The sequence below is a fragment of the Maniola hyperantus genome, chromosome 15, assembly GCF_902806685.2.
Source record: "Maniola hyperantus chromosome 15, iAphHyp1.2, whole genome shotgun sequence".
Classification (NCBI taxonomy): Eukaryota; Metazoa; Arthropoda; class Insecta; order Lepidoptera; family Nymphalidae; genus Maniola; species Maniola hyperantus.
Window position 1 is genome coordinate 9289112 of NC_048550.1, and position 13214 is coordinate 9302325.

At 38.4% G+C, this 13214-nt stretch overlaps 1 protein-coding gene across 1 annotated transcript; it reads left to right on the plus strand.

Moving 5' to 3' along the window:
* The first annotated feature begins 796 nt into the window (after positions 1–796).
* MFS10 (major facilitator superfamily transporter 10) lies at positions 797–12754 on the plus strand. The gene is made up of 11 exons (XM_034976239.2): positions 797–1125; positions 1508–1710; positions 2241–2321; positions 2869–3112; positions 4206–4420; positions 6481–6642; positions 7557–7689; positions 8859–8972; positions 10033–10163; positions 11433–11531; positions 12502–12754. The coding sequence occupies exons 1-11, from the start codon at positions 1032–1034 to the stop codon at positions 12574–12576; spliced, it is 1551 nt and encodes a 516-aa protein (XP_034832130.1). The 5' UTR covers positions 797–1031; the 3' UTR covers positions 12577–12754.
* The last annotated feature ends 460 nt before the right edge of the window (positions 12755–13214 follow it).

Here is a 13214-nt window from a genome sequence, read left to right on the forward strand (position 1 = left end):
ATTTTTTTTGGCGCATTTACTGATAAATTATCTAAAGACCAAAAAATAGCAGAGTGGAAAGAGATACTATTGCTATGTCAGTCGCTTGGACTTGTATCTGCCGAAAAAGATTATGCCAGCATACTCGTATGTACATGAGACACGTTTTGGTCAAATTTAAAAAGAGCAGCATTGATAAGTTTAATAAAATTACACCTTTGAATTATTTTATAGTTATTTTACCTATTTACTACTAGGTACTAGATAATTTAATTATTCTTTTATACAATATCATACTTGCATACAACTTGTAAAATAAATTAAGAGTCAACGGAGGCTCTCCAACTTTTTCGTTACAAGTTACAAGCTACAAGTTACAAAGGCATTTTTGATGAACAAAACCACAAATACAAGTGTGAAAAACACTTGTATTACAAGTGATATTACTTGTAGCTTGTAGTTTACAAGTGTAGTTTTGATAAACGCATTCTTGTAAAAATGCAAAAATTTACAAGAGAATCGCTTGTAATACAAGACTTGTAACGTTTGATAAACAGGGCACTGGACACCATATGATATTTGGGCCGGACCAACGACCAAGCCATGGCTGGGGAACTCATGGGGCAACTTGATATAATTTGAATACAGAGTTAGCACTCAGGTCAGCAGTAGGATTCAATTCAGTACCCAGTATCCGATCTTCGACCGTGACCCGACCGGTCAGATTTCCGATATCGTCACGTGTGTGGCCCACTTTTGCACAATTTGCTCTTTGTTCATTTTGCTGTCAATGTCAATCACAGACAATTTCAATTTTCATTATCATCTGTCAATGTCAATTCGAGCGAGAGAACTTGAGAAGTTAGAATTTCTTTGTTTACGTACAAATTCATAATAAAAAAGAATTATTGTATGAGTCACTTAGTTTTATGCAATTTCGTGTGCATTAGTAATATCAGAACTAATGAGTTCTTAGTTATTAATTGCTTGTGTAATAGAAAGTGTACCACTACTTTTATAACGGGGAATGATTTGGGTCTGATTCCTGAATCATGGCATTGCCTGTAGAAGAAAGTTCTATGATAAATGATGATATCGAAAATGATGTCACGAGTAGTCACAGAAACCTAGTCGTTAACGAGAGAGGTAATATTGATAATATTGCACACATCATAATAAGTATTCATTACTGTTATTAGATGGTAATTAAAATCTAAATAGATCAACAAGTACTTACCTGTACTATACATTAGTCAGCAGTACCATACCGATTCTTGTATAATAGAGAGAGATGATAAGCTTATCTACCAAATGTAATGTTTTGCGCTTTAACATTCAATATAGGTACCAAATACTTAAACAGATAGGTATTATTGTTAAACCAAATTGTAATTTTAAAGTAGATAGATAAATATTGTTATTTGCTTTCCTATTCTTAGTTTGGACACATGTGTGTCTAGTGAAGTTAGCAGGAGATGCATTTTGACCATTCAAATAGGACAATATTAAGGAGTTCCTTTATCTTTAGTTGAAGAAACAACAGGATGGATCAAATGTCGGACAGTTCTCGGTATCATGGGCTTCTTTGGCTTTGCCAATGTGTATGCGATGCGGGTGAATCTCTCAGTGGCAATCGTAGCAATGATAAATTCCACAGCACCATTACCTTCAAATGACTCCACATTAGATGTATGCCCATCCGGTGGGCCTAATAACAGTACTGTACCACCTGTAAGTATTACTGAATATATTACTAGCATCTAAATATATAAAAGGAAAAGGTAACTGACTGACTGACTGACTGATCTATCAACGCACAGCTGAAACTACTGGATGGATCGGGCTGAAACTTGGCATGCAGATAGCTATTATGACGTAGACATCTGCTAAGAAATGATTTTTGAAAATTCAACCCCTAAGGGGATGAAATAGGGGTTTGAAATTTGTGTAGTCCAAGCGGACGAAGTCGCAAGCATAAGCTAGTTAGTAATATAATGTATAAGTAGATCTGAGAATAGAGGCTATTTTATTTTAATTTTATTTATTTAAAAGTAAGTATTAATTGATGCCCACAACTTAGTCTGCGTGGCATGTATGCATACAAAATACCCCATAGACATACTCAATGTAGGAAAAATGTTACAGAAGCAAAAGTTGCTTTTGATGAGTGCATGACTGATTTTGTTTATCTAGAATTTTTAAATGACCTTTTATCATTACATATTATTTTGTTTGATGCAATAGGTATATTCAAATTTCAGAGACAAGGAGATTTCAACTGGACGACAGAGCAACAAAGTATTATATTAGGTTCATTTTTCTATGGATATGTTTTGACTCAGGTGAGTAACTTTTGGTTCTAGATTTATTACTATTGTACACAATAATTAGTGTAGCTAAACTGTGTATAAGTATATAAAAATTAATGTTTGTTTGTCTGTCTGTTGTACTTATGTATTAGTTCATCTTCCGTCCGATTGAGTATAGCTTTGTACAGTTGTTGTTGGAACTTAATCAATATATAATTGGTGGCATGCGAGTCGCGTTGTAATGCATGCAGTATAATTAGCTAGTAGGTAAATAGTCATACACAAATTCTGAGCCTCTTGCATGATTCTATGGGTGAGATCTATCGAACACACTTTGACTTTGCTCAGATTTAAGATTGAGTTAAAACGAGACAGACAAATCTCAGCAAAATCAGAGTGCGCTTTATGGATCTCACCCTATTATTTTACAAGACCTATTATCTAAGATTCTAGGATGTATGTAGTATTATTAGAATCCTTATATCATCCAAAGTGGCACTGGCCATAAATTTTTTGTAAAAATTCTATCCTATACTGTAAAAAAAATACTGAAGATGTCTAAATTGTTTATAAATTGTAGATCCCAGGTGGACGAATAGCCGAAATATATGGTGGGAAACTCGTTTATGGCGTTGGAGTGTTACTGACTGCAGTTTTCACGATTCTCAGCCCGGTCGCGGCGTATATAGACTTTAAGTTATTCATTGCTGTGCGAGTTCTAGAAGGCTTGGGTGAAGGCGTAACATATCCAGCCATGCACGCTATGCTGGCACGATGGATCCCACCTTTGGAGAGGTCGAAGTTTGCGGCTTATGTGTACGCAGGTGATTTTTTTATACTTATTATATTCCTGTCTTTTTGTATGTTCCCACTAGATTACAAGATAGGGTTATTCAATGGGCGGACCAACAAATTCCTAAAAGGCCGCCAACGCATCTGTATTTCCTCTAGTGCTGCAACAGTTCATGGGCAAAAGTAATCACTTAACATCAGGTGACCCGTCTGCGCGTTTGCTCGCTATCTCTATTAAAAAAAATGTTGTTGTTTAGTTCTTCATTGTTTCATTTTTGTTTGTGTCACAGCACTTTAAGGCATTACAAAAAATCACTAAAGGAATCCTGCTTTAGTAATTTGAGTGGAGATATATTCAGATATATAACACTGTTGAGGTTCTGTCACGGTCGCCACTATGTTAGTTACAGTACCTGGCAGAAAATATTGCGGATCGATCTTTAGAAAGAGATAGCAGTTTCGGGTAGTGTTGTCTCTGCTGTTGAGACCGATAAAACATCACATAGGTATGAGTGACAGAGACAACGAAAACCGAAATCTCATTCTATAGGTCGATGTACAATATTTCTTGCCAGCTATTTATTGTAACTAACACCAGCAGGTAATGAAAAGGGAGAATAATATAATCAAACAAATTCTTCAGCGGAGTGTAACAGATTTTAATTTCTGACAGTTCTTATATACTATTCGCTAACCATAGACTAACTTTAGGCACAGTTCTCAAACTCAAATTATTTATTCAAAATAGGTAAAATGTTACGCTTACTGGTTGTCAAAATTGTTAATTTGTAAGATGATATAGTGGTGATAATTAATACATAGGTACATAAACTAAAGCCAAGAGAGTTCCAAACACGCCCAGGTCTGAGAAGACCACAACACAACAAACTCAGCCGGGTATTCTTTTCATTATCACCACTATACAAAATCACTTAAACTTATTAAAACTAACACAAAGCAATCTACACGATAGTCACTATAGGCCGCGAACACACTATTAACACACGCTTAACGGTAAAGACCTTAACCGTAGAAGAACCATAGAAGAGGTCTTAACTGTTAATAGACTTAGAGATGGAGCATAAAACTTGCGAAACTGAATAAATACGTATATTATTTTCGCAGGTTCTAACATAGGTACAGTCATATCATTGCCGATATCAGGTTGGCTTTGCACGCTGGAGTTCGCAGGCGGCTGGCCGCTCTGCTTCTACCTGTTCGGAGGACTCGGCGTCATCTGGTTCATCGCGTGGCTGTTCCTGATATATGACACCCCTCACAGACATCCAAGGATATGCCCCAAAGAAATTGAGTTCATTACACAATCTATTGGACCACAGGTAATGTGGCTAATTCTATGAAATGAAAATTCAAATTAGAATTAAAATATTTTTATTCAACTAAACTTTTACAAGCACTTTTGAATCGTCGGATGCATCTACCACTGGTTCGGAATGTCCTACCGAGAAGAACCAGCAAGAAACTCGGCGGTCGCTCTTTTCAAATATTTGATATACAATATTATGCCATGTATATAAAAGTATTTGCAGTCCTGTTAGTTGCTGAAACGAGCTGCAAGTCAAATCCACGCTCTTTTATCATTTAGATAATCTTCAATTGTTGTGTAATATGCTTTTTTCAGGAGCATACTTTTAATAGATTTTTTAAATTGTTGTCTAAGTTTAAGTTGCTAAAAAAAAGCTTTAGTTAGCTAAAAGTTTAAGTTTCGGGCAATCCCCTGGCACAGTGGTGAGCGCTGTAGTCTTGTAAGCGGGAGGTCCCGGGTTAGATTCCTGACAGGGTCGATTTCGTAATTTCTAATTTCTAACTGGTCTGGCCTGGTTGGAGGCTTCGGCTGTGGCTAGTTACCACCCTACCGGCAAAGCCGTGCCGCCAATCGATTTAGCGTCCTGATATTATGATGTAACCATAATTCACGGTTTCGGATTCTTCTCTTTACTAGTGCTAAGACATTGGTGTCTGCCAAATTTCATGATTCTAGGTCAACGGGAAGTGACCTGTAGGTGTTGATTTCTTTGTCTTGACAGATACGACAGACAGACAATGAAGTGATCCGATAAGGGTTCCTTTTTAGGGTTCCGTACCTCAAAAGGAAACAGGAACCCTTATAGGATCACTTTGTTGTCTGTCTGTCTGTCCGTCGTGTCTGTCAAGAAAACCTATAGGGTACTTCCCGTTGACCTAGAATCATGAAATTTGGTAGGTAGGTAGGTCTTATAGAAAAACCGGCCAAGTGCGAGTCAGGCTCGCGCAACGAGAGTTCCGTACTTCAGTCGTATTTTTTTAGTCGTATGTATTTTCCATTTTCGAAGTAAGATAACTATATCAAGTGGGGTATCATAAGAAAAAGCTTTACTTGTACATTCTAAAACAGCTTTTTATTTATTTTTATGCATAATAGTTTTTGATTTATTGTGCAAAATCTCGAAAAAAACACGACTCTAGTACAGAACCCTCAGTGCGCGAGTCTGACTCGCACTTGGCCGGTTTTTTCTCTGTATCTCCAATACAGGTCCCTAAAAACACTGAGAGCAAATATTGTTTATCATTATAATATCCACAATATCGAATCGCGTGAAGCATTATCATCAAAGTGGGTCGGCGTGACTCACATCACAAGCCACGCCATTTGCGTAATGTTTGAGGTCACTGTTTTGTTGTCTTATACACTAGTATAATATGACTAGCTAGTATCCCCGCGACTTCGTCCGTGTGGACTACACGAATTTAAAACCCCTATTTGACCCCCTTAGGTGTTAAATTTTCAAAAATCCTTTCTTAACGTATGCCTTTATTTTATTTTAATCAGATACAAGTTAGACCTTGACTGCAATCTCACCTGGTGGTAAGTGATGATGCAGACTAAGATGGAAGCGGGCTAACCTCGAAGGGGTATGGCAGTTTTTATTAAACCCATGCCTGTTTGGTTTCCACATGGCAACGGTACTGAAACACTAAATCGCTTAGCGGCACAGCTTTGCCAATAGGGTGGTAACTAGCCACGGCCGAAGCCTCCTAACAGACCAGACCAGAAATTTAGAAATTATAAAATTTCAAACCTCTGCCAGGAATCCGAACCCGGGGCCTCCCACTAATAAGACTACACTGCTTACCATTGCGCCAGGGAGGTCATGAAACAGCTATCTGCATGCCAAATGTAAGCCCTATCCGTCCAGTAGTTTGAGCTGTGCGTTAATAGATAGAATACATAGAAGCGCGCGCACTGGGGAATTAATTCCGCACCGGATTTTGATTGATTAAAATTAAAAGTTACGGATTTAACGCACCGCAATTCACCGCATCGTGGTGCTCGCTAGCTCTAAGAGTTTTAACATTATATTTGGAAAGGTTTATAGCATTATATCGTGTTTGTACCTAGGAGGAAGAGCCGTCAATGTCAATACCGTGGTGCAAGTTCTTGTCCTGCCTGCCGCTGTGGGCGATCCTCATCGCGCAGTGCGGCCAGTCGTGGCTGTTCTACACGCAGCTGACGGAGCTGCCCACCTACATGAACAATATCCTGCACTTTGACATCGTCTCCGTGAGTATTATTGGCAATTAATATTTAATAGTAAATTCCAGCGTTACCTCTGCTACTTGGCAAACTTTCAAACGATCCTTACAGAAGTTTTTTTACGAGTTTATTTACGTGATCAGCTGTTTGTAGGGTTTTAAACAAATTCTTTAAGTCCTCATATCTGCCACCTACAAGGCTCGTAATTTTTTTGGTACATCTACTCATAGAAAGAAAGAAAGAAAAACGTTTAACTTTTAAAGCTGTGCCACCAATTTATGCGGGTGCCTCTAATACTTGAGCAGTAAAGTCAAAAGACTTCAAGCAGAAGGTGCAACGGAATAAACTATGTCATGTGTGGCACAACCCGAAAAAAAGTTCCCAACTCAGCATAAATGCTATATGTCTTGCACATGTACAAAAAACATACAGCGCTGGTTTTCAGCAGGAACCCCGAGTCGGGTGGCGCCACGGAATTCTTTGTAATTGTACAGTACGATTTAAACGTAAATGCGCCCCTGAAGTTTGAGAACACACATTTTGGGTCGCCCGAGGTAGCGGGGAGGGTAACAGCGCCCGTCTCGCTCCTACATTCCCGCCAGTTCCTTGATGCGTCTCTCTCTCGCTATACGTGTCTTGTTTGTTTGTACAGTCGAGTTGAGAAGTTACTTTGTTTACGCTTGCTTAAGCTGAGGTGGAACCTTCCGCCGCCCTTTAAGTGATTTAGTTCTCGAGTGTACATGCGCAAGATCGCAAAGCTAACTTCACACAGACGCATTTAATTTTGAATCGTACTATACAACTTAGCTATGCTATCGGTCCTAACCTCAGCCGCCTCAGCGTGCCGAGATGTTACGGACATTATTTGCCATCTTGTATATCTCAGGTCACGTGACCACGTGTGCCTAGCCTACCAATATATAGTCATCTTTTTGTACCAGAATGCGCGGCTGTCCGCGCTGCCGTACCTCACGGCGTGGGTGGCGGGCATCCTGATCAGTATATTTGCGGACTGGCTGCTCGCGAAGGGCTGGATCTCTCGACTGAACAGTATGAAACTGTGGAATACTGTCGGTAAGTTTTTTGTCATTTCTCGTGATCTCTCTGATCTGATTTTCCAGGATAACCAGTTTCCTATGTCAATTTCCGATACGCAAGCTACCAAATTTTGTATAAATCGGTAAAACGGATAGACGTTTAAGACTCCTGTGGGAACTCTTTGATTTTCCGGGATATACTGTTTATGACTTCCCTATGTCCTTCCCCGGAATGAAAGCTAACTCTGTACCAAATTCCATCAAAATCAGTTAAACTGTTGGGCTGTGAAAAGCTAGCAGACAGACAGAAAAACACATTTTTATAATATTATAGCTGATCCCCGCGGCTTCGCCCGCGTAGATTTAGGTTTTTAAAGATCCCGTATAGCCTATGTCACTCAGGAATAATGTAGCTTTCTACTGGTGAAAGAATTTTTAAAATCGGTTCAGTAGTTCTAAAGATTACCCCCTACAAACAAACTGGCCGTGCAGCAGAAATCGTAATATTTTAATTTCGCCATAACTTCAAAACCAAACGTCCAATTTTAATCATTCAAAGACCAAATATTATCTCCATAAACTGTTCTTAGTGATGAAATCATTTATTTTGATAAGGATTAATAGCATGAGTAAAATAAACGCGTTTAAATGTAGTCCAAAAAAAATTCAAGATTTTTAAATAAAAAAAATGGTTGCTGTGCCTCACTCGACATAGATGGGTATAGTGTGTCGCGGACTTTTTTGTAGATATTTATAAGATCTACAATTAATTAGAACATTTTATGGTTCTATCTTTTATAGTTTAGGCAGCGTACGCAAAATAAGTAACTTTTCTGGTTGATTTTTTACACCTTGTGTCCGAAAAACCCAAATATCTTACGGAACCCTATTTTTTTCCAAAATAAAATATAGCCTATGTTACTCGTGGATAATGTAGCTTTCGAATGGTGAAAGAATTTTTAAAATCGGTCCAGTAGTTTTTGAGCCTATTCAGTACAAACAAACAAACATACAAACAAAGTTTTCCTCTTTATAATATTAGTGTAGATTAGTGTAGATGTAGATTATGGATTAGTATGGGTTATTTCAACCCATCGCTACTGAGCACGGGTCTCCTCACAAAATTAGAAAGATTTACATATGCACACTGATTACTCTGGTTCTCCCACGGAACTATATATTATATGTATAAATGTTTTATTTCAGCGGCGTTCATGCCCGCATTTGGGCTGCTGGGTATAGCGTGGGCGGGCTGCGACCGCATAGCAGTAATGGTTCTGCTCTCAGTTACTTCGGCCTTTGGTGGCGCTGCTTACGCGGGTATGTTCTTATTTCTTTAACAGTCTTTACTTATCCGTTATTGGACATAAACCTCCTCATGTGCCCACCATCCTACCCGCGGATATAAGGATTATTATTATATTCTACGAACTTCAAAATCGATTTATATAATAAGATAAATTTTTCATGTCAGTATGGCCGTATCGATTTTATTCGACAATTTGGTGAATCGAATTCTTATTGATAAAATACTGGATTTATGATATGACAACGATTCAAGTAGAGATGTGTCATTTCGGCGGCTTCGATAAAATATTGCGGTAATTTTAGCCGGTAAACGCGTTTATTGCTACTATACCCTATCCGCGGAAAGAAGTTAGTAAGCATAGCGCTCAAACCCAAACCAATCACAAATGAAACTATGTTTTCTACTTGAATTTGAAAAAAAATTTGAATGGAACTTCGAATGTTTTTTGAAAGCATGTTTGTTGTTGGTGACTCAAAATGGTTAATGGCCACTGAGATTTTTGTCTCTATGATTTGTATGGGATTACGTAATATACGTTAGTACGCTATACTAACTTCTTTCCTCGGATCACATATAAAAAAAGAACTTAAGTCTTTTATTTTAAAATAGTCATCAAAATAACAAGCTTTTTTGTCCCATATCTCAAAAAAACCGGTCAAGTGCTAGTCAGACTCGCGCACCGAGGGTTCCGTACTACAGGCGTATTTTTTCGACATTTTGCACAAAAACTATGATGCATACAAATCTGTTTTAGAATATACAGGTATTGCATATGATACCCCACTTGATACCTATAGTAATTATCTTACTTTGAAAATTTAAAATACTTAATTTTTTTTGTGTGATTTAACCACAAAATCATGGTTTTCAGATTTTTCCCCTAATGTCTGCTATAAGACTACCTACCTGCCAAATTTCATGTTTCTAGGTCAACGGGAAGTACCCTGTAGGTTTTTTGACAGACCGACAGACAGACAGACAACAAAGTGATTCTATAAGGGTTCCATTTTTCCTTTTGAGGTACGGAACCCTAAAAAGATGATACAGTTAATTCTTGCTTTGTTCTATCAGGTAACCAAATGAATCACATCGATCTGTCGCCGCAGTTCGCGGGCACCATGTACGGCATCACGAACGCTGCTAGCAATATCTGCGGCTTTATGGCGCCCTACGTCATAGGCCTCATTATCAGTGATAAGCAGGTTAGTATAACCCGTCGCCAGTGGCGTGCAGGTTATAGAGGCATAAATGCACTGCTTACCCCAGTTGTAATCGCTCAAAGCATATTTTTCATTATGACCTGCGAGTAAACAGCCTACCTAACTAATGCCTACCATGGCTTCAAACTAGACATGTGTCCGCTATAGCTTAACTTAACTGAAAACCGCTGCCGTGCCTATAGCGTACCGTAGCGTTATTGTCGTAGCCAGCAACGGTTTTCAGTTATCATCTATGACGAACCACCTGACAACGCAACACTGCCAACTGGCAACTGACAATGCATTGTTTGGTTTTTTGGTAACTAGAAACGCAATAATTATGCCTTCTCTTCCTTCTTTCACTGAAAGCTGAGAAGGAGCGGTTATTGGCTACCGGCTTAGTAACTAAGAACTTGGTAAACCAAAGCCGACCTTATCTCTATTACGCTAAGGCTTAACTGTACAAGTACTTGTCCATTACACTTTGATCTATCATTCTAAATACAGTTAGCCTTAGAGTAATAGAGACAAGGTCCTCTTTGGTTTATCAATCTTCATGAAATGTTTTTGGTTAACTGGACTGTGGCAAACTATTCGTGCAGGCGTCCACTATAGTTTGACCTATGTCAATGATCAAATTAAACTTTACTGCTATGAACTTAAGGTTGTGATTACTTCACGATATTCATGAAAGTAAAATTGGTTTTATTTTAGTGAATATGCGCGCGCTAGCTATACAGACGGTATTGATACGGCAGCTAGCTTAGTTACTACTACGGAAACCGCTGCGCGTTGCGCATATTAAATTAGTTGAAACACAACTCTGATACCGATATTCAGCAACGGTTAACAATATCGGTATTGAAACTAAGTAACTGTTGATTAACCGTTGCCGTAAATAGCCAATAACGCCCATCTTTACTTAAAACACTGTGCACGCCACTGCCCGTCGCAAATATGATGCGTATAAAATAAGTTTTCACGCGCCATTTTAACTTTTTGTGTCAAAATGTCAAAAGTACAATTTTAAGAAAGAAAGAAAACTAGTTTATTCATCTTATGCCTAAGATACAAACAAACTTAAAATTAATGGTTAGTAGGTAGTAGTTAGTAGATCATAAAAAATACTTAATTTAATTTAAATTCTTAATAATTTAATTTACTTAATAATCCTGCGATCTGTGATATCGAAGCTGAATCAATAAACCTCTATTTGTTCTAGGTTAAATTTTATGTTTAAGACTATTGAAATCTATTTTTTCTTCCTTATAGCAAACTTTAGGGCAATGGCGCGAGGTGTTCTACTTAGCGGCCGCTATCGACCTCGGTGCCAATCTCTTCTACCTATTCTTTGCTAGCACAGAAGAACAGGTGAATAATCCATATCGATACTCCATACTAATATTACTAACTAGCTAATACCGCGTGGACTACACAAATTTTAAATCCTTTTTACCCCCCTTAGGAGTTGAATTTTCAAAAACTCTTTCTTAGCCTGCATGCCAAACAGCCCGATCCGTCCAGTAGTTTGAGTTGTGCGTTGATAGATCAGTCAGTCAGTCACCTTTTCCATTTATATATTTTGATAATAGACTAACTCTGGCTCACAACTTCTTTCGCGTGATATAATTTATAGCCTATATAAGAATTTCAGAATCGAATTTTTAGTTCCGGAGATTACCCCTTACACACGAACTAACAAATTTTACCTCTATATAATATTTTTATAGATAAAAATATCAGTGCAACGTAGGTACTTTTACAGATAATTGATTCAAATTGATAGAAAAATATACTTTCCATATAAAAAATCAAATCACCTCGCAAGTCGCGCGACACCTTTCATTATGCCAGTTTAGATTTTTTGATTAACTTGTTAACTACATACCGCATACTTTGTGCCTACATATAAGTTCAAATTCAAAACATATTCCTAAAAGGCCGGCAACACATCGGCAGTTCCTCTGGTGCTGCAAATGCTCATGGGCGGCGGTAATCACTTAACATCAGGTGACCCGCCTGCTCGTTTGCTCGCTATCTCTATTTTAAAAAAAAGTTAATGATAGAGGATTGTGCAGTGCTCAGATCAGACAAGTCGTCAAGCGCTTACGAGCATGAAGAAACCAATGTTATAATTTTTTATTGAAAACTAGCTGAACCGCCCCGGCTTCGCTCGGGTGGAGTTTAGAAATTTGAGGGGGAGGTTGAATTAAATTTTTCTCTCCGTAAGAACCAGCGGTTCTCGAGATTTGCGATGACCAACACATTTGGTGATTCATTTTTATATTATAGATAAATAAAGGATGAGAAGTATATTTATTATATTTGCATCTTGTTCTAGGACTGGTCACGTCCAGAAATCGACGACATGACAGTCTCAGCGCCGGTGGAAAGCCTCATGTTCCCGGAGTCGTAGGGCCGAGCCGCGTGCGGCGCCGACACCGCGCTCTAGCGTAAGGGCTGGACTGTACTACACTGTGCATCGTGCGTACTCGAATGTGATATAAATTCCTCTTTTGTTATTATGTAGTTTGCGGTCATATTTTATTAACTATAGTCTAATTTTTAATTAAACAAAGCAAATTGACAAGTAAGTTTCATGGCTTGCCATTTTTTCCCGGAATATAAAGTGTTGCCACTGACCTCTACTAATACAAGTACGCTGGCCTTGCTATTGCCGACCATTTTTGAAGCAACTGATCATTAACGCCATTTTGGCGCTGATAGCAGCAGTGAGCATACTCGGAACTAAATGTAAGTGATGAGACATCTGTTAACATAGTCATCATCATTATCATCATGATCAAACATTATGGGGAACTCTCAGGCATGCAGGTTTCCTCACGATGTTTTCCTTCACCGGTAAAGCAAGTGATATTAAATTAATGAAAACGCACATAACTCCGAAAAGTTAGAGGTGCGTGCCCGGGATCGAACCCCCGACCTCCAATTAGAAGGCGGACGTCCTAACCACTGGGCTATCACAGCTTCTATGTTATTTGAATATTATGTACTAAATCTATTATACCCTTCGACATGTCTTCTCTACGCTAT